The 22,606-nt window shown below is 45.6% G+C and overlaps 1 protein-coding gene across 2 annotated transcripts in view; it reads left to right on the forward strand.

Annotated features, from left to right (window-relative positions):
- Positions 1 to 22,606, forward strand: part of SERPINB5 (serpin family B member 5) — a 107,265-nt gene that overhangs the window by 23,504 nt on the left and 61,155 nt on the right. For both annotated transcript variants that reach the window (XM_029590313.1, XM_029590311.1), the window contains exons 2-3: positions 17,473 to 17,650; positions 19,779 to 19,916. In XM_029590313.1, coding sequence (XP_029446173.1) covers positions 17,483 to 17,650; positions 19,779 to 19,916 — 306 coding nt within the window. In that variant the 5' untranslated portion in view covers positions 17,473 to 17,482. The remainder of the gene's footprint in view (positions 1 to 17,472; positions 17,651 to 19,778; positions 19,917 to 22,606) is intronic.

Raw genomic sequence — 22,606 nt, forward strand, 5'->3', positions numbered from 1 at the left:
GAACAAGGCTGTGAATGCGGAGGCAAACTAGTACACATACTGTGCCAACCTGATTGCCAAGGCAAGGAAGTGCAGGCAGGAACTTCCTTAAGTAGTACGTTCAATCAGGGCGCGCCGCGGAGCTAGGACCCGCCCCTGGGCCTACAAGAGACCGGGTGATCCGCACGCGCGTAGGGGCATGGCCGATGCCACAGAGAACGCCGAACTCCGGTGTGAGGCCTGGTGCACAGTAGAAGGCCCGGCGACCACCGCTGCGGGACGCAGAGGCCTGGGGGAGCTCGCGGCTGCCACTGGGGAGGCCAAACCATGACCTGTAGAGGAGCTAGCGAGGTGAGCAGGCCCGTGTGTGGGCCGAGTGCGGATGGGGCGTGCAACAAAAGGCTGTTTGGGAAGGGCACAGAATTGTGATATCGAGGTGACCGGGACCCTGTCTCATCCCGTACTCAGGCTATGAACCCGAAGATAAAACATAATAGTAAATATAATTTGTTATGTGGTACTCCACACCCCAAGCATTAGGGGTAATTCAGAGCCTGAACCAATGGGGAGGGGGGGGGGGGGGGAGATGACATATAAATAAACAAAGATTAAGGAAAAGGAATGGTACTTTCTAAACATAAAATTCATAACAAAACTATATCATAACAGTAGATCAGCTTCTATTTAATCTTGCAAATAAGAAAGTAATGCATGGAGGAGAGCTGAGCATTGAAGCAACCTCATTGTGAAAAATGTTTCCAAATGGTCAGGATCTATTAATATATAACCCCCTCTTCCAATATCTTACTAGAGAAGGGGGCACATCTGTAAGCTGCTAGACCATCATGCTTCCTGGGGTTCCTCCTGCGATTTAACTACTCTGAATAATTTTGTATCATCTGCAAATTTGATAACCTCACTTGTCGTATTCCTTTCCAGATCATTTATAAATATATTGAAAAGCACCGATCCAAGTACAGATCCCTGAGGCACTCCACTGTTTTACCCTTTTACACTGAGAAAATTGACCATTTAATCCTACTCTCTGTTTCCTGTCTTTTAACCAGCTTGTAATCCACGAAAGGACATCGCCTCCTATCCCATGACTTTTTAGTTTTCTTAGAAGCCTCTCATGTGGGACTTTGTCAGATGGCTTCTGAAAATCCAAATACACCAAATCTACTGGTTCACCTTTATCCACATGTTTATTCACTCCTTAAAAAACATGAAGCAGATTTTTTAGGCACGACTTCCCTTGGGTAAATCCATGTTGACTGTGTCCCATTAAATCATGTCTTTCTATATGCTCTGTGATTTTGATCTTTAGAATAGTTTCCACTATTTTTCCCAACACTGAAGTCAGGCTCACTGGTCTATAATTTCTCGGATCGCCCCTGGAGCCCTTATTAAATATGGGGTTACATTGGCCACCCTCTATTTACAATGGATGATTTTAATGCTAGGTTACAAATTTTAACTAATAGATCAGAAATTTCATTTTTTAGTTCCTTCAGAACCCTAGGATGCAAATCATCTGGTTCAGGTGATTTGCTACTCTTTAGTTTGTCAATCTGGCCTACTACATCTTCTAGGTTCACAGTGATTTGGTTCAGTTCATCTAACTCATCATCCTTGAAAACCATCTCCAGAACTGGTATCTCCCCAACATCCCCATTAGTAAATACAGAAGCAAAGAATTCATTGAGATTTTCTGCAATGGCCTTATCTTCCCTAAGAGCCCCTTTAACCACTCGGTCATCTAATGGTCCAACAGACTCCCTCACAGGTTTCTTGCTTCGGATATATTTTTAAATGTTTTTATGAGTTTTTGCCTCTACGGTCAACTTCATTTCAAATTCTCTCTTCATCTGTCTTGTCAATGTTTTACACTTAACTTGACAATGCTTATGCTTTATCCTATTTTCTTCAGATGGATCTTCTTCCAATTTTTGAAGGATTGTTTTTGGCTAAAATAGCCTCTTTCACCTCACCTTTTATCATGCCGGTAATCGGTTTGCCTTCCTTCCACCTTTCTTAATGTGTGGAATACATCTGGACTGTGCAGCTAAGATTGTATTTTTAAACAATGTCCATGCCTGTTGAACACTTTTAAAACTTTGCAGCTGCACCTTTTGAAAATTTACTGTTAGAGCTGTAGATTTACTTATTGACCCCCCTTCCAAGAACTCTACTGAGCATTTATTCTCTTGTATGATCTTTATCCTGTTGGACTCTATACCCTCCCGGATATAAAGTGCCACACCCCCACAAAGTTGATCCTCTCTATCATTGCGATATAATTTGTATCCTGATATAGCTCTCTCCCATTGGTTATCCTCCTTCTACCAGGTCTCTGTGTTGCGAATTAACTCAATCTCATCATTTACTGCTATAAACTCTAACTCTCCCATCTTACTTCTTAGACTTCTGGTACTGGCATACAGACATTTCAAAGTGTGTTTTCTGTTTGTATTAACAACCTGCTTTTCTGTTGATAGGGATAATTTGGAAATCTTTAGCTCAGGTGATTTTTTACATATAGGCACATAGACTTCATTTGCTTTTATTGGAACCTCTCTGTTGGGATGATCTAACTCTCCTGTTTCATTAGTATCCTTCAAGGATACATTTCTCCAAACCATGCACTGCTGAATGACTGTCAGCTTTCCCCCTTGTTCTAATTTAAAAGCTGCTCTATCTCCTTTTAAAAAGTTAGTGCCAGGAGCTTGGTTCCAGTCTGGTTAAGGTGGAGCCCATCCTTTCGGAAAAGTGTCCTCTTTCCCCAAACGTTTTCCCAGTTCCTTACAAAACTGAATCCCTCTTCCCTACACCATTGTCTCATCTACACATTGAAACTCTGGAGCTCTTCCTGCCTCTGGGGACCTGCACGTGGAACAGGAAGCATTTCAGAGAATGCCACCCTGGAGGTTCTGGATTTCAGCTTTCTACCTAAAATCCTAAATTTGGCTTCCAGAACCTCTCTCACACATTTTCCTATGTCGTTGGTGCCCACATGTACCACGACAGCCAACTCCTCCCCAGCACTGTCTATAATCCTATCTAGGTGACGCATGAGATCTGGCACCTTTGCACCAGGCAGGCAAGTTACCAGGCCGTCCTCATGTCCATCAGCCACCCTGCTATCTACATTTCTAATAATTGAATCACCAACTAGGGATGTGAATCGTTTTTTGACGATTTAAAACAATCGTCAAATATATTTTAAATCATCAAAAATCATTAGAGCCGCGATACAATAGCAATTCCCCCGATTTATCATCAAAAAATCGTAAATCGGGGGAGGGCGGGAAAACTGGCACACCAAAACAACTCTAAAACCCACTCCGACACTTTAAAACAAATCCCCCACCCTCCCGAACCCCCCCAAAATGTTTTAAATTACCTGGGGTCCAGTGGGGGGGTCCCGGCGCGGGAGGGGGGGAGGGGGGAAAACCGGCACACCAAAACAATCCTAAAACCCACCCTGACCCTTTCAAACAAATCCCCCACCCTCCCGAACCCCCCCAAAATGTTTTAAATTACCTGGAGTCCAGTTGGGGGGGTCCTGGCACGATCTCCCGCTCTCGGGCCACGGCTGCGTTAATAGAAATGGCGCCGGTGGCCCTTTGCCCTTACCATATGACAGGGCAAAGGTAGCGCCGGCGCCATTTTGGTTCCTGTCACCCGATGTCACGAGTGCAGGAGATCGCTCCCGGTCCCCCGCTGGACCCCCAGGGACATAGTGAGGGCAAAAGTAGCGCCGGCGCCCTTTTGAATATTGGCAATACGGCCCACGTGCAGGAGGTCGCTCCCGGGCCCCCGCTGGACTTTTGGCAAGTCTTGTGGGGGGGTCAGGAGGCCCCCCCCAAGCTGGCCAAAAGTCCCTGGGGGTCCAGCGGGGGTCCGGGAGCGATCTCCTGCACTCGTGACGTCGGGTGTCAGGAACCAGAATGGCGCCGGCGCTACCTTTGCCCTGTCATATGGTAAGGGCAAAGGGCCACAGGCGCCATTTCTATTAACGCAGCTGTGGCCCGAGAGTGGGAGATCGCGCCAGGACCCCCCCCCACACTGGACCCCAGGTAATTTAAAACATTTGGGGGGGGGTTCGGGAGGGTGGGGGATTTGTTTGAAAGGGTCGGGGTGGGTTTTAGGGTTGTTTTGGTGTGCTGGTTTTCCCGCCCTCCCCCCTCCCGCGCCGGGACACCCCCACTGGACCCCAGGTAATTTAAAACATTTTGGGGGGGTTCAGGAGGGTGGGGGATTTGTTTGAAAGGGTCGGGTGGGTTTTAGGGTTGTTTTGGTGTGCCAGTTTTCCCGCCCTCCCCCGATTTACGATTTTTAACGATTTAAAAAAAAAAAACAACCCAAAACAAACCATGACGATCAGATTTCCCTCCCCCGCCAGCCAAAATCGATAGTTAAGACGATCGATCACACGATTCACATCCCTATCACCAACTATGATGGCGGCCTAACCTTCCCTCCTGGGCAGTAGCTCTGGGAGACTTTTCCTGAGTGCTAGAGGACAAAACATCACCTGGAAAGCAAGACCTTGCTACAGGATCACTTCCTGTAGGAGTCTCCCAGTAGGATGTTCTCCTACTCCCAGGGTAATGTTCTCCTACTGGGAGACCTTTCTGATCCAAGGCAGCACTAGGGTTGCCAGACTGGATTTGGGACTTGGCTACTATGTCCCTGAAGGTCTCATCAATGTACCTCTCTGTCTGCCTCAGCTCCTCCAGATCTGCTACTCTAGCCTCCAGTGATTGGACTCATTGCCTGAGAGCCAGGAGTTTTTTGCACCAAGTGCACACATAGAATCTCTCACCGGCGGGTAAAAAATCATACATGTGACACTCAATGCAAAAGACTGGAAAGCCCCCCTCTTGCTTCTGGACTGCTGCCTTCATCTTAATTTTATTGATGGAGCTGATGAATGATCTTGGAAAGATCCAAAAACAAACAATTACATAATCTAAAAGCGGCAGAAATGAAGCCTGTACTACCAGTTCAAAGACTGGCACATCTAATAGAGGACAAATCTTCCAGAGTTGCTTAAGTTAAAAAACAACACCTGCCGGATCACTCCAGAAATATGAGACTCCATGTCAAGCATGGAAACCATCAATACCCCTCAATCTTTTACCTTCCTCAAACAACCCACTTCCTGCTCTGGCAGTTAGAGGAGGCATCACTGCACCCCCATCATCTATAAACAAAAGTTTGGTTTCCTCTGTATTCAGCAGTAAACAATTATGTAAACACAACTGAGAGAGGCCTTGCATGATCACTGCAGGATCAACCCCCATATCTACAACTTTGAAATACGAGAAATGGGGAAAATTTCATCCCACAATATTGCATTCAGGATTTCTTGCAAATATCATAGGTTTTTTTTTTTTAAATTAATAACTCTTTTCCTGGAGATTACAGTGAACTTATCCAAGTTTGTTGGTTTATGACTCTAAGAAACTGTAAAAGTGAGGAAGTAGTCTATGCCGCCAGATGCCCATGCGATAAATGGTATATTGGAAAAAATATAGGTCCCTTAAACAAAAGAATAATGGAACATAAAAGTGCTATCAAAAGAAAGGTAGAGGGCAAACCTTTGGTTGAACATTCTGTGTCCGCTGATCATGTTTGAAGATTACAGATTCTGTGTATGGTGAAAACCTAAATTGTCATGGAGAGGAGATGACATAGACAAGTTACTTTTAAGAACGGAGCAAAGACTTATTTTTAAATTTAATACAATGTCTCCAAATGGCTTTAATTTAGATATTGAGTACACTGTATTTTTATAATCTCCAGTAAAGTCCAGCTATGTCCTGAAAACATATGTCCTATGGGAAATATACTAAAATTTTAAAATCCACTTCTGTTTTTAATTCATTTCTTAATTTTACTTACTTCTATTTTAACCCCTTTAAGTTTTGGTTTTATAGTCATTCACAATCCATGTTTTCAAAATCTAACTTTATTTTTTAATGAGAACCACATATCGATATAACATTTGACAGTAATGAAGTCATAACTTTCATGTGGTTTTTGAAAATGCTGAGACTTCAAGTATATAAGGAACCTTAGGGGGTCATTTTCCAAGGAGTTAGTGCAGGAGATAATTCTGCAAATCCTGTTAATGGCTGTTAGCACGATTGGAAAGAGTTATTGTGTGTGGTGAAACTGCTGCAGTGTTAGCGCGGCCAGTAGCTACAACCCTTTCATTTGTGATATGTTGTGTGCTAGAGGCTGGTAAACGTTTATCACTGTTCATGATGTTGCTGGACAGCCTGTTTCAGGAGAGAGAGAGAGAGAGAGAGAGAGAGAGAGAGAGAGAGAGAGAGAGAGAGAGAGAGAGAGAGAGAGAGAACCTTGTTATAATGTGTGTGTGCTCCCTAGACAACTATTTGTATCCCTATGAGAGGCCCACCTAGTAACTCGAGGTGGGGATTAGGTATGAGTGTAGGGGGTTGGGGGCCGCTTTCACATTCAACATGAGACGTACGAACAGAACAATGGTCTCTTGTGAAGATTTGATGTCCTTCGGAGTGAGGAAACTCACTCCAAGCTGAGATTTGGGCAATGTTCTCTCAATCTAGCTTGATGGACACTCTACCTGGGCAACATCAAGCTAGATTGAGAGAACATTGCCCAAATCTCATCTTGGAGTGAGTTTCCTCACTCCGAAGGACATCAAATCTTCACAAGAGACCACTGTTCTGTTCGTACGTCTCATGTTGAATGTGAAAGCGGCCCCCAACCCCCTACACTCATACCTAATCCCCACCTCGAGTTACTAGGTGGGCCTCTCATAGGGATACAAATAGTTGTCTAGGGAGCACACACACATTATAACAAGGTTCTCTCTCTCTCTCTCTCTCTCTCTCTCTCTCTCTCTCTCTCTCTCTCTCTCTCTCTCTCTCTCTCTCTCTCTCTCTCTCTCCCTCCTGAAACAGGCTGTCCAGCAACATCATGAACAGTGATAAACCTTTACCAGCCTGTATCGCAAATGAAAGGGTTGTAGCTATTGGCCGCACTAACACTGCAGCTGTTTCACCACACACGATAACTCTTTCCTACTTTACATATACTCCACCCCCCTGAATTAAAAATTTGCAAATCGCGTTAACAGCTGTTAGCGCGATTTGTGGAATTATCTCCTGCGGTAACTCCTTGGAAAATGACCCCCAAAATTTGTTAAACCTTTCAGCACAGCATCATTTCTTTTTCCAGAGGTTTTCTGGATGAACATTCTTACTCAAGACATTTCCTAATTTTGTCTATGCTTTCTCTCCTTACCCCAGCAGACTGTGCGGGTTACACTTAGCCACACAAAGCCCAGCAGGAAACAGGGCTTTTCAGGTACGCCCTCTCAAAGAAACATCATGAGGCCCTACCTACCTTCTCTACCTCAGCCCAGGTCACCAGGGACTCCACCCTGAGGCAATTTACAGGTGGGAGGTGTTCCTGGAGCATACAAATACCAGGTCAAATTGGCGGGAGATACCCTTGGAGCTGAAAAGAAAGGGACTTCTAGGATATAGGGAGCCTGGAGTAGCCAGCCCGTAGGTTGATGGGCCTTGTGAACCTCCCAGTAGGGAGTGAGGGCCTGCAGGGGTTTTTCCCCACGTGGAGAGGCCCGAGGCTTAGAGTGGGACAAGAGGGGTTACCTCTTCCCAAGGAAAAAGCTAGAGAATGGAGATGAGGGAGAGGCCTGTGGACGAGGATTTTAGGAGAAAAGACAATTCCTCCCCCCTGAGGAAGTGGTCAAGTGCTAAGAGGTTGGGGCTGACTTCAAGACAAGGAGTGCCCCATGGAGGCCTTAGTGTGGAGGAGACTGGGCAGTGGTGGGAATCAGGATGGCTAAGAGGATGTGAGTAGCTCATGGGGGTCAGGTGTGAGTGGCTTCAGGAAATAATTGGGATTTGAGTTCCATGGCCCACATTTGGATTAAAAGGATGAGGAATCTGGAAAAGTGTGATTCACTTGTTCTGGGATGAAAGGGGAGCTTGTAGTTTTGGGAAAAAGCCTGATACTTAAGTAATGGGGATGTACATTCTACATTCCATTCAATGGTCTCTATGATAAGGAGGGGATATGGAAGATTTAAATTCTGTTCAGGTTGTAGTTAAGAATGTGGGACCTGAGAATATGGTACCTTAGCCCTTGGGATGCCTGATCGATGTATTACTATGTATGCCATGAACTCTGATTATTCACTATTGACAGGTTATCTCTCCTAAAATGTATATAATAAATTTGGGAGCTTCTGTTAAGCTTGTGAATGGAGTGACTTTATTTTAGAGCTCTTATTTAAGCCAGCACTAACTGAGTAAAAGGGGGATTAGGTTCATACAGGGGAGGATAAGCGAGTCCCTTCCTGACCAATGAGAAGAAATACGCTGCCCCACTGTGAACAATAGAGTCCATTTCACCATCTACATAACCCCACATTTTCTTGAACCCACAAAATAAATTAGAGAGCCTGACCCTCACCATTATGGGGACTGATCCTCTCGATATTCTGTGTTCCCATATAGAACTTACAGAGATTTCTCAGCTGTCATTTGTACAGACTTGACCTCCTGCAGGAGATTGATCCTTATTTTTTTCGTTTAGCTGGACGGTATAGCCAAGATGACCCACCATTCATGCTTGCTAGCTCATGCTAATTTTACTTCTGAGTATACCAAAAATTATTGCCGCTGTGTGCTGGTCAATCTCACCAAATCTGCTTGCAAGCTAGATGCAGCTATTCTGCAGTACTATGCAAGCCAGCTTTTTCTCCCTCTTTTGGCTGTCTGTGAATCTAGCTATGTGTGCAAACTTGTTTCCATACCATAACCCAGACTTGACACCTTCTTTTTTTTCACCCTACTTCTCCCCTCCCCTGTATATATATCCCAAGCATATTTGAATTCTTTTGTGGTTCGGTTACTGTCATCTCTGCCATTGGGTTATTCCAGGCATTTAGCACTGTGGTAACACGAGTGGTAGTAGTTTTGGAAACAGCCAGAGGGAAAAGGAGGCAAACTGGTTCTTCCTTAAGTGCAGTTTACTTACAATGAAAACAAATGCAGTGCATAACAAAACAGACAAATTCTGCAGCTCACCTTGAAGTTCAGGTATCTCACAAATACTCGGTATCATACATAGCAGGTCTTAGCATATTCCTGGCTCCTGCCTGCTTCCTGGGGCCTCTCTAACTTTTCCATGACCTTAAGTTCTTAAACTCTGGAGCGGGGCTCCTCCCTTCCCCTAAGATTTCCTGTGTGTCTGAATTTTAAGGAGTACCAGGTGAGACAGTTGTGCCTGGTTCTTTAAGGAGGGAGTTTTCTATAGACTCCTTCACATATTCTGTCCCTCCATTCAGCCTTGTCGGGATGAGCATCTTCCTGTGGAAGGGACACCTTTACTGACCGGAAATCACTTTAGCAGTCTCCCTTCCTGCCCTGTGTTGGATCTTACAGTTGAAGTTGTAGGTCTAGGAATCATCTCATCACCCTCATGTTGGTCTCCTTGTACCTATTCATCCATAGGAGCAGTTGGTGTCCGTTTTGAGGGTGAACTGCTGCCCCAGCAGGTAATAGCATAAGGACTCTAAGGCCCACTTAACTGCCAAGGCCTCTTTTTTTCACTGTTGACTACCACCTTTCTTGTGGCATCAACCTACAGCTAATGTATGCCACAGGATGTTCTTGACATCCTTCTCTTGGACCAAGATGGCTCCCAACTTGACTTCTGAGGCTTCAGCCTGCACTGTGAAGGGTTTGATGAAGTCCAGGCTTATCAGGGCTGGTTCCGAGTATATCACCTCTTTCAGGGCCCTGAAGGCCTTCTCTGCTTCCTCTGACCATTGGACCTGCTCTGGTGCTTTCTTTACCAACAGCCTTGTGAGATGCTCCATCTTCTCTGAGTAGTTGGGAATGAATCTTCTATCCCATAATGCCTAGGAATGAATCACTTTCACTTTTATCTGTGGATTGGTACCCAGATGATCGCCTAGATTTTCTTTGTTTATGGCTAGATCTTGCCATTCCTCAGGGTGTAGCCAAGATATTGGAGTTCTTTTCCTCCCAGTAAGCACTTATTTGGGTTAGCTGTTAGTCCTGCTTCCTTCAGACTGGTTAGGATGGCCTGGCGTTGGCTAAGATAGTCTTCTATCTGATGTCATCCAAGTAGGTGGCTGCGTAGCCTTGATGTGGGTGGAGCAGGCAGTTGACCAATCATTGAAACATGGCGGGGGTGCCATGAAGTCCAAAATAGAGGATGGTGAATGGGAACAGTCCACCTAGCATTGAAAACACAGTCTTGTCTTTTGCTGATGGTGTGAGAGGTAAATGCCAATACCCCTTGGTAAGGTCCAGGCTAGAGATGAACTGGGTCTATCCCAGATGCTCAACAGTTCATCAACTCGTGGCATCAGATAGGCATTGAGTTTTGAGGCCTCATTTACCATTTTAAATTTGATGTAGAACCTTATGCTTTCATCTTGCTTCAGCACCAATACTATAACGGCCGGATTTTAAAAGGGTTACGCGCATAAGTTATGTGCGTAACCCTTTTAAAACCCCCCTGCGCGCGCCGAGCCTATTTTGCATAGGCTCAGCGGTGTGTGCAAGCCCCGGGACGCGCGTAAGTCCCGGGGCTTCGCAAGAGCGCGTGTCGGTGGCGTGATGGGTGGGTGGTGCGATTTTTGGGGGCATGCTGGGGGCATGGTGCCGGCCCGGGGGCATGGTCGAGGCCTCTGGACCAGCCCCCGGGTCGGGTGATGGCACGCCAGCAGCCCGCTGGCGCGCGCAGAGTTACACTTGCCCCCGGCCGGCGTAACTTTGCCAACAAAGGTAGGGGGAAGGGTTAGATAGGGCCGGGGGGGGGGGGGGGGTGGGGGGTTAGGTAGGGGAAGGGAGGGGAAGGGAGGGAAAGGTGCGGGAGGGGGGTAGAAGGAAAGTTCCCTCCGAGGCCGCTCCAATTTCGGAGCGGCCTTGGAGGGAACGGGCAGTGCGCGCAGGGCTCAGCGTGCGCAAGTTGCACAAATGTGCACCCCCTTTCGTGCGCCGACCCCGGATTTTATAAGATATGCACGGCTATGAGCGTATCTTATAAAATCCGGCATACTTTTGTTCACACCTGGTGCGCGAACAAAAGTACACGTGCGCATAGATTTAGAAAATCTACCCCTAAGTGAGGACCAATCACTGTTAGACTCCTCTGTTACCCCGAGCTGGAGCATCTCCTTCACTTTGGTCTTGATGATGCAGCAACTGGCCTCCGGATTCCAATAGGGACATTGCTATACCACAACCCCAGGAGTTGGGTTGCCAACTGGCTCCAGATTTTTGGGACAGGTTAATCCAGTCCTGGTTTTACCCCTTTCCATGCTGGGACTTATTCAGATTTCCCTATTTCATTCCCTAAGAAAAGCAAGACTATAAGTGCCTGCATGCAAGGGAGTAAAATCAGGACTGGATCAACTTTTCATGAAAATCTGGAGCCAGTTGGCAACCCTACTCAGGAGGCATAATGGGTATGATTGAGCAGGTTCGAGAAGATCTTATTTTTCTCTACCAGCTGCTTTAAGTCAGCTGTCTGTGTAGTGGACTGCTGTTCTCCAAAAGGAACATGAGCTTGGTTCACTTTAGGTCTGACCTCTGGATCAAACTCTCCTTCTTGCACCACTCCACACTCATGGGCAACCAACTTCTTTAGGAGGTTTATGTGATAGATTTGAGTTTTCTTTCATTTATCTGGCTAAGCTATTTTGTAATCCACGGACCCTGTTTTCTCCAAAACTTCATAGAGTCCTTGCCAACAGGCTAACAGCTTGCTTTCTGAAGATGGGGGGAGGACGACGAGGTCCCCTAGCTGGAATACTCGGACCATTTGACATTCTTGAGCTTGGTGACCCCCAAGAAGGTGGCTGTGTGCTAATTGCATGACCTTCTGTCGATAGGCTTCTTGGGTGAGTCCCGCTGTCTCGAGTATGGTTGCCTTTACTTCCTGGTAGGTGACCATCCGTCCTAGATTAGCTGTTTGGAAGGCATCTTGACTAGTCCCGGTGAGTAGATACCCCAGATGGATAGCTCACCTGTCTTCGGGCCAGCCTGCCAGTTGTGCTGTTCGTTAAAGGTTTTTCAAGAACCTATCAGGGTCTTCTCTGAAGGACATCTTAATTAGTGTTGGTGATACAGAAGATGGAGTGGTTATGGCTGTTTGCACAGCTTGAGCTATCTGCATTAGCATTGTTTGTCCTGCACCACCTACTCCCGTAATGCCTGCTAGAGATTAATTTGTGTTTTCAGAGCATTTTGGAATTGTTGCTGCCCTGTAGCAAGGACCTGGATCACCTGTTCCATGTCCCATGCTTATTGAGCTATCTCCAACTATGCGCTTCTCCAGGGATAGGAGAGTGGTGAAAAAACAAAAAAAACCTGATGGCCTGTTCAGCCCTTACTTACTACTTGACCCCTGAATATGCAGGTGGGGCTAGCCCTCTTGGCCTGTTGTGCAAAAGCTCAGTAAGTGGAACTTGGAAGAAAAAAAAACAACTCTGCAGTGTTTTTTTTTTTCCTGCTGGGGCTGTATTCTTGTCTGTGCTTCCTGCTTAGGCAAGATATCCCACTCTCCCATCATATATGGTAACTCAAGCGGTAGCAGTTTAGAACCAGCTAGAGGACAAAGGAGGCAAGGTCTGGCTCTTCCTTAAGTGTAGTTTATTTACAGTGAAAACAAATGCAGTGCAAAACTTAACAAACAAATTAGGCAGCTCATCTTGAAGTCCTGGTATCATCTTGAAGTACTCGGTATAATACATAACAGGTCTTAGCATATTCCTGGTTCTTGCACCCTAACCTTGGGGCCGATGCAATGCAATGTGCACTGTTTAACCCGCTGTCAAACATGGGTTAAATAGGCGTTAATCCATCCCCTAATGCAATAAGGGGCTTAGCGTCTATTTAACCCGCGTCTAACGCGGAGTGAATGAGATAGCGCTCATCACATGCAAATACATGTGAATGAGGCTATTACTCATCACTCCGCATTCAAAAAAATAAATGTGCGTCTCAGATGCACATTTATCATTCAGATATTAACACCTGCCTGGAGCAGGCGTTAATAGCTGAGCACATGTAAAAGAAGTACAGAAAAGCAGAAAAAACTGCTTTTCTGTACTTCTTCAGTAAAAAAACAAAAAAATACCTCGGCAGGCTGCCGAGTTATGAAGACCGATGCTGATCGGTCCGTTTTCATTACTGGCAGATGGACGGTTATGAAAACCGATGCCGAGTTTATCGGCGTCTGTCTTCATAACTGGCAGTCGCCGCGGGGGTCGCGCAAGTGACCCTATCACCTCCTTGCTAGCGCAACCCCCCTAATTTGCCTATTGCATGGTGCCCCCCTTATTTATTTATTTATTTATTTATTTAGAATTTTTATATACCGACATTCTTGAAAAAAATATCAAATCATATCATTGCGGGCGCCATGCGTGCGTCATGCGTGCGTTAAGAAAGCGGGCACTGAAAAGTCAGCGCCCTCTTTCCACAAAAATTATTGCATCAGCCCCACTAATAGGTCCTGAGTTCTTAAACTCTGCGTGTGTTCTTAAACCCTGTGTGTCTGAATTTTAAGGAGGGTCGTGCGAGACACCTGTGCCCGGTCCTTTAAGGTAGTCTGAGGGGGTTTTCTGTAGACACCCCTCACAAGCATCTTCTGATTAAAGAAGTGTTTCTTTATATTTTTTCTAATCTTCCTTCCTCCAGTTTCCTGCTGTGATATCATGATCCTTTGCCTTTAAATTTCTTTTTTTTCCTAAGGAAAATTATGCTTTCTTAAACCTGTTGGATAGTTGAAATTGTCTATTTTATCCTTTAGTACAATCTGCTAGAGAGATGAGGCAGGGAATGATGAGGCAACATGCACTGCAAAGCAGGAGATCCTTTGCTGAGGCACTAGAGCGTGGCTGGGGTTTAAATATCCCGCCACGCTGACATCATCAGAGTGTTGTATTTTGGCTATTGAGGCGTGGGCCCCTTGGTCGCTGCAAGAGATGGCACCTCCCATAGGGCAGAGCCCTGCGGGGACTTGCAGCGATAGGCTAGCTCCGAGTAGAGATGAACACAGAGAAAGTTAGTCTTTATTATACTGCAACGTAGATGGTAACCCGAGGAATGGGCAATGATCCCAGCCAGAAGAGGAGATGTCTGATGACAATGTTCCGTCTGAAGGCTGCAGAGTGGAAAAGGCAGTTCCACAGTCTCACCAGGTCCCGAGAGGGAGATGGGTCCGGTAGTGGTCCGTGAAGCGGGCTAGGCCGAGAACCCAGGCCTGGATGGAAAGGCCAGTGAGAGTAGATCCGGTAGTGGTCCGCGGTGCAGGGTAGGCTGAGGATCTATGTGGAGAGAGGTGAGACAATGCAGAGACAGAAATGGAGCGGTAGTACTCACTCTGATGCTGGCAGTTGTAGTAGGAGAGAACCCCCAAGGAGCAGAGTTCCGGGACGAAATAAGGCCCCCGAGGAGCGGGTACCTTAGGCGTCCTTGTAGGTGGTAGGCAACCCCAGGAGGTAGACAGGAGAGAGGCAAGGCCCCCGAGGAGCGGGTACCTAAGTCATCCTGGAACGAGAGTACACAGAGCGGAAGCGTCTGGTAGCGAAGAGAGATTAGCATGGAGGATTCCTTGCTAACTCATAATAGGAATCGTGAACGGAGTTTAAATACCAGAGCTTGTGAAGTCATGCGGTGGGGACGCCCCCGAGTTTCCCGCCATGACACACGTAAAGGACGGAGGTGCAGGCGCGCGTGTGCCCTAGGTGACTCCGGGAGAAAGATGGTGAACGCATTCACCCATGCCAGAGCGGGGACACCGGCGGGGTCGGCTTGGAGAAGCGGAGGCAGTCATCTTCCCAAAAGGAACTGAATCAGGCAGTTAAAAGGTGAGCAATAGAGGGTGCAGCCATCTGCGACCGACGGGCACAACACAGAGGAGCGCTGGCCCAACTTTTCTGCCGTGGGGCCTTGAAAGGGGATTCAAATGTGCATGTGTGACCAAGGTGAGGTATTCTGCTAGTTGTGTAGGGAACTATAGCTGCCTGGCTTGTTCCATTTTTTTAATAGGAAGTGTATTGGTGTTTTAGGGTCTGGTGTAATATTTCCATTGTTGCCTTTTCATAGGTAGGGTTGTTACTGTTTTAATCTGGCAGTGTGTCCATTTTTTTGCAGGGTTTTGAATTATTACTGTTGCGCGTCCCATCTGCGCTTGGCCCGCGCCTGCTCACCCCGTCCCTGCTCCGGCGGGTCCCAGGTTGTCCTCCCCTGCTGCTGCCAGCTCCGCTCATCCACGGCATCCCGCGGTGGCATCCACCGGACCTTCCACCGCTCACAGGCCTCACGGTGGGGCTCAGCATCCTCCATGGCATCGGCCCCGCCCCTAGGCGCGAGCACACGGACCACCCGGCCTCTTAAAGGGCCAAGGGTGACTCCCAGCTCCACGGCACCCTGATTTACAGTAGGATTTAAGGAAGTGGTCAGACACCACTTCCTTGCCTTGGCAATCGTGTCAAACACTTTGGTGTTCTTAGTCTGCCTTGTTCCAGTGTCTCCTGTGCCAGCGTCTCCTGTTCCTTCGTCTCTCCATTCCTGGTAGTACCCTTTGGACTGATCTCACAGTACTGGCCTTTGCTTGCTCCTGACCTCGTCTGACTGCTTCCTGGAACAGACCTCTGCCTGTCCACTGACCAAGTCTGACCGCTGCCTGGAACCAACCTCTGCCTGTCCACTGATCACATCTGACCGCTGCCTGGAACTTGACCTCTGCCTGACCTGACTACTCCCGGACTGACTACAGGTACTGACCCCTGCTTTGGCTGACCATTCTGGACTGATACTCTGGCCTTGATCCTCGCTATTCACTCAGACACTCTATTCTGGCCTCCTGCGACTTCTGGACATTCCTGCTTGGACATTGACCACACACCCTTGTTCGTGGTGGGCACTCCTCTGCGCTTCCTCTCTAGGAGACCCTGCGAGGCCGACCTAAGGCCAGGCAGCCCAGGTACTCAAGGGCTCAACCTGCGGAAATCCCGGGTTGCTATTGGCGAAGCTCCAGCTAGCTTCTGTCCCTTCCTGTGCTCCACTTCCTGGTGACAGGCGCTCTCTTGGTCCTACCTGCACCAGGCCAAGGGTCCATCTCCAGCACAACATTTACACAATGCTCCTTGTAGTGGAGACAGTTTTTATTGCTGTTATTGAGGTTACACCAGAATTTGAATATTATTTTTCTCTGGTGAATGGTAAGCGGAAATGTCCTAGTTCTGCTTTGCACCCTTTGTTGTGGGAGTTCCTGTGCATACAAGCTTTGTAGGACTTGAGCTGCACGGTTTATATTGGGATTATATTCTATTCTGTTTAGAACACAGATTTCCTTCCCATATAGAAGAATTGCTTTATGAGCTATAGTGTTCTGCCTCCATGTGGACAGAGTTTGGTAAGAGGCAGGTGTGGAGAGAGCCATAAGACCAAGCTCTGGGATCGAACTAACAGGGTATTGTTGCCTTGTCGCAGATAATATAAGAAGATTCCCTGATGACAGCTGCATGGGAACATAGTTCAAAGATAATGTAATATTTAAAAGTGTAGTATCCAATTATATATTGTTACAGGATAGTTCTTGAGGAGGAAGGAAGTTGCTAATCGTGATTGAGTTGTTTAATTATCAACATCTCAGTAGGGCGGGGGGGGGGGGGGGGAAGGAAGGGCTTATGGAGGCATGCCCTGGTTCTTTTGGGTACCTAGCTAGCAATGCCTCGGGTAGAGAGCGAGGTGATAGTGCAGTGTGTGAAGGGAGCTCATTGCACAAAGCGTATCACCCAATAGTGAGACAGCTTAAAATTGAGAAGCAATTGAGTGCAGAGAATGCAGAAGACAGAATATGATTTGCAATGAGAAAGTTGATAATGTAGGAGAGAGAAAAGAGGTAACCAGGAGCAAGGCCATAAATGCATTGTGGAAAAGGCTAACAGTTTGAATATTATCTGGTATTTTAATGCCTGCTAGTATATTGAATCCCCCTAGATGTCCAAAACATATCTTGTTGGGCAGTATTTTGGAAAGAATTAGGGAGCTACTCAGTAGCACAATACATTGTTCTATCTTGGTAGCATCTGTTGTTCATATTAGTATACACTGATGCTATCGGGATCATTTTCCTTTTGTGTCATCACTTGAAGACAATGACAGTGGATAATGGAATCATAGAGTTTTCCACTGGCACAAATCTCTTATTTTTTCTACTCTAGTTTCTTTGGCAAACCACCACATCTTTACCAATGTTATGATAATTGGGGACTTTATTCAATAAAATAATTTTTTTCCCATAAGCACAAAAAGGGGTTGAGTCCTTTTTGAAATAAGTCCCATGATTTTGAAATGCTTTTGAAAAAAAGAATGTTCTGGACATAATAATGTTAATTCAATCTTTACATTTGCATTCTAGGTTTACAAAAATGGATCCTCTACGCTTGGCAAACACTGCATTGGCAATTGACATATTCAAAAAACTATCTGAACAGCACAAATCAGATAATGTAATTTTTTCTCCACTATGCCTGTCGTCTTCGCTGGCACTGGCTTATAAAGGTGCCAAATGTGATACAGCAACCCAAATGGAAAAGGTAGGTCTAATTCAACTGTGAGAATATAATATCGTTACAGAGCTGATACTGCTTTTATGTATAAGCTGAGATGTCTTGATAGGAAAGTGGCTGATTTACAGTCATTGTATGATGCTGAACAATGGAATGCAATAGAGCAGGGTTGAACAAACTGGGGGGCGGGGCTTAAACAGTCCTGAAGGGGGGACACTCTGGCAGCCCAATGAGAGAAGAATAAAATGGCTACACTGTCGAGTCTCAGTGCCGTGGAAGTACTGTAAGCTGAGGAGGGAGGGAACGAGCTGCCAGAATGTAGTCATATCATGGTAAGCAATAGCATGCATCTCTTTCGGTGGGCTGTGGAGAGGAGCTGCTTTTGCTATGGCAGGCCGGGGTAGGGAGCCGCTAACTGTGGGATATAATGGGAGCAGATATTGCGGTGTTCCACAACCCAGGAAGAGCTGCCATCCTCAGACTGAGAGGAGGTTTTGCTGCCGCCAGATCCCCACCCAGGGAGAAAGACGATAGCTGGTTCCGTCCCTGAGGGAAAGAGTTGGTGAAGTAGGGGAGCAGAATAGACAAAGAGGCCAGAGAGAATGAGGTGGTGGAGGGGATAATAAAGGCTAAAATAGTAAAAAAAAAAAAAAGTTAAATAGGAAAATCAAAACATGAGATAATTAGGAGGCGCTTATTAGCGGAAGTGACGGCTGTCAGCTGATAGCCACAGGTTCGGAAAATGGACACTGGCAAAATTGAGCATCCATTTTCGAACCCGCAGACTGGCAGGCAGATTTTTTTTTTTCTTGAAGGTTTTTTTTATTTTTAGTTTTGGTGCCTCCGACTTAATATCACTATGACGTTAATTTCTAAGAGTGAAATGTGCGGCTTGGCCACACATTTTACTTTCAGTATCCCAGGCGACTGACTAATAGGCTCATCAACATGCATTCGCATGTGAAGAGCTCTATTAGTTTTTGCAAGTTTGGCTGTGCGTTTTCAAGGCGCTATTACCCCTTACAGTATAAGGGGTAATAGATGCGCGTCAAAAATGCGTGGCCAAACAGGTGCTAAACGATGCATTCGGCCGAGCGCACCATACTGAATTGGCCGGCATGAATACAAGAACCATAAAGATCCTAGAGGACACCGATCCAGAGTCTTCAGCCCCTGGGGAGAGAACAGAGATTACTCTCTGTGCAAGGAAGGATTTTTGGCCATCCGTGGAAGGGGTTATCCTGCCCATCTTAAAAGCTGCTTTGCCCACCAGGACCTCCATCTCATCTAAACCAGGAGGGTGGTAGGATCCCCTGCCCATGCAAAGATTCCTGCACAGATAGAGGCAAAGAATGTAATAGAGAAGAGAAAATACTATGGTGCTGAAAGCATATTTATTGTGCCGCCTGCAACAGTAAATTTAAGTTTGGACACTAACCCAGTAGGCCTAGAGTCTTTATTTGAGCACACAGAAAGAGGAGTGACCCCCCCTCTCCCAGGGATAACCAAGAGGAAGTCAGCCACCCCTGCACTGGGACCGGAAACGACACCTTCCTTCCCCCAGCCAACAGGATTCACACCCTGGGGAAGGGACATCAGAGAAAAGCTGGTCAGGGTTCCTGCCCCAAAGAACTTACAAATCCATTTATGGTCCCACCCGTGCAGGACACCGGGATGGGGTTACATATACATAAACACATACACATGCATTGTAGTAACTTATCTGGGGGGAAGGGGGGCAACCAATTACATGAATGTAAAAGGGGCCGGGGCTCAAAACTTTACGCTCACCCCTGTGCTAACCCACAGACTAGTGTCTCTGAAGGCTGATCAGTTTCTTTCTTCAAGGGATGGAAAGTCTGATCTATTTTTACATGCTGCTCATAAATCGTTATTTATTCCCGGATTAATTAATCCATATCACAAAACTGCTGAAAGCATGTGTTTAAATGTTGACTGCTGATTGCTATTTAATAGGTATGTTGTTATTATTGTTATTATTTGGGGAGCACAACAAATATTGCAATTTATGCAGACAAATGTATATGTGTGTGTGTGTGTGTATGCGCGTGCACACACGTGTGTGTAATAATAGATAGATACATATGGCTCTTTACTATGTTAATGCTTATCAGGTTTACATTTTTGCCACCAGGTTCTTCATTTTGAAAAAGTCAAAGAAGTTGACATCGGATTCCAAGCAATTGCCTCCGACATTTCAAAGATTAGTTCCTTGTATTCAATGAACTTGATGAAGCGCGTCTATGTAGATAAAACTCTTAATCTTCTCACAGTAAGTATCTCTCCCCTCAATCTCCCAAATGACAAAAAAAAAATTCCTAATTAGTATAAACTCTTTATGAGTGCAGCTGGCTATATTTTAGATCAGTGGTTCTCAACCTTTTTTTCTGAGGGAACACACCTGATAGATAGTTCTCAGAACTTCTCACATGTGTGACATCCTGAACATGACTGTCACAAGGCTAAATGTAAATGTACACTTTGCATCCACAGAAGCCTCAGCCTCACCCCTGACCCTCAGCAATGGGTATAAAGCAGAACTAGAATATTCCCCGTACAACTCACCATACAAAAAAGATACTCTGGTGTTATCTCAATAACAGCAACACAAACTCCCCCTATTACCAGGCGCAATAGCCCTACTTATAAAAAGTAGCTGTTCACCACCAATACACCTATTGAGAAAACACAACAAATAAGCCCCTAGATTCATCAAAATGCTGTAACATCGCAGACCTAATAACCACGATAAGAAAAAGGGGCATGTTTATGGTAATTTTAGATTTACTGCACCATGCGATAACATAGTTTATTTATTTATTTATTTGAGCAAATTTTCTATACCATTGTACAGAAACAAGTTTCTATCACTACAGTGTACAAAATAACTAAAACCAAACAAAAACATAAAAATAAAACAGAATAAAATTACATAAACCATCATAATATAAAATAAATAAGACTAAAAAGAAGTTACATTCATTACTAAAAAATCAGTAAGAAAAATAAAATATAGAGATAAGTAGGGACTTGTAAACCTCTCAGTCGGTACCTTGTGGATTAACCTTAAACGCCTTGCATAAATAGCATCGCATGGTGTGGTAAACTTTTCGAGCCCCACGATTCTTCTTATTTCTCACTGAGAGAGAGAGAGAGAGAGAGAGAGATATACAAACAGCACAGTACACCTTGGTGAAGATTTGGTGCCATTTAGAGTGAGGAAAGTCTCACAAAGATGACATTTCTACTATGTTCTCTTGCTCTAGCTTGATGAACTCTATAACAGGGCACCATCAAGCTAGGGTGAGCTAACATAGTACAAAATTTCATCTTTGAGAGACTTTCCTCACTCCAAATGACATCAAATCTTCACTCTCTCTCTTCCCAGAAATACAATTAAAAAAACTGTGCGATAGCATGTATTATGATATTGCCTCTCATTTTCATAACTAATTCCGCCCCTTCCCAAAATTTGCATTCACGCCATGTGCTAGTGCTATTATCGCGAGCATTAATGCCATAACGCATTTTGATGAATGACCCTGAAGATGAGGTATTTTACTAGACTACATGCTAGTTAAATACCTCACCTCGGTCACACACACAAAATTGACCTTCACCAAGTACAGAAAGACCACAAATTATAAATATGGAGACAGAAACTGGAATGGAAACCCAAAAAAGCCACTCTTCAGGCAGTGCAAAACAGGAGAAATAGAAACAGAAATATAGCACCTAACATAGTCCCAGGATCTGCAATAATGCACACAAACTAATCCGCACACAGTTACACCTGCATTATGGCATGCACTCAAATGGAACAACCCTACCTATAAAAAGGCAACACTACAAATATTAAACCAGGCACTAAACACCAATATACCTCCAATTAGGGAAACAGAAAAATCCAAGCTGCTATGGATCCCCACATAGTTTTATAGTTGTAAAACTATATGAATAAATGTTTCAAAAGAGCTGTTGAGCAGAATATCTAACAATTAAAAACTTTTAAAAAATATAAAAAAATTCTCTGAACACCAATAAAATATTTCAAAAGAGCAGACACGTCACATAATACCCAATAATTAAAATGACAGTCAATCAAGAAAAATGATCTTAAAAAGCCACCTTTACTTACCCTCTCCAGAAGTTCTCCTTCTCCTTTCCCTCACAGGCCACACCAGAAGCAGCAGTAACTGCTGAAGCTGTCCTCATGGTCCTCTTCCTTAGGGACCACAACCAGTCTCTGTCTCTCTCTCTCTCACACTCACACACACATACACCAGTCACACCCTCAGGACCAGTTTCTGTCTCTCACACACACCAGTCACTTCCCTGATCAGCCTTTCTCACACATACACAACTCACCTCTCTGACCAGTCTCTCTCAATCACACAATGCTCCGACTCTCTCTTACTTTCACACAGGCTTTCAATCACACACATGCTCTCTCTCTTTCTCTCACACACACAGATTGAAGCACCCTCCCCCCTCACATACACACCACACACACACAAGCACCCTCCCCATTTCAAATACACACCATTCACACACACCAGCCCTCAGCTGAACAGCTCAGTCTTCAGCCCCCGCCGGCCTGGTCTCTGGGGACGGCAGTGCTCCAATCTTCGGCCCCCGTTGGCCTGGTTGCTGGTGGCTGCAGCGCTCCAATCTTCGGCCCCCACTGACCTGATCTTCGGTGGCAGCAGTGTTCTGAACTTCGGCCCCCGCCAGCCTGGTCTCCAGAAGTGGCAGCGCTCCAATCTTCATCCCGCTAGCTGTGGGTAGCACGCGACGTGCTTGACGACACACTGGTTGAGAATCGCTGTTTTAGATAATCAGTGTGAGCATAATATACATATATTAGCCCCTTAATTGGGTAAGCTATCAGAGTGGGAGGCGACAAAGGGTAGTGGTAAATAGAGATTTCTCTGAGGAGGGGGTTGTTACTAGTGGTGTGCC

The sequence above is a fragment of the Rhinatrema bivittatum genome, chromosome 2, assembly GCF_901001135.1.
Source record: "Rhinatrema bivittatum chromosome 2, aRhiBiv1.1, whole genome shotgun sequence".
Taxonomy (NCBI): Eukaryota; Metazoa; Chordata; class Amphibia; order Gymnophiona; family Rhinatrematidae; genus Rhinatrema; species Rhinatrema bivittatum.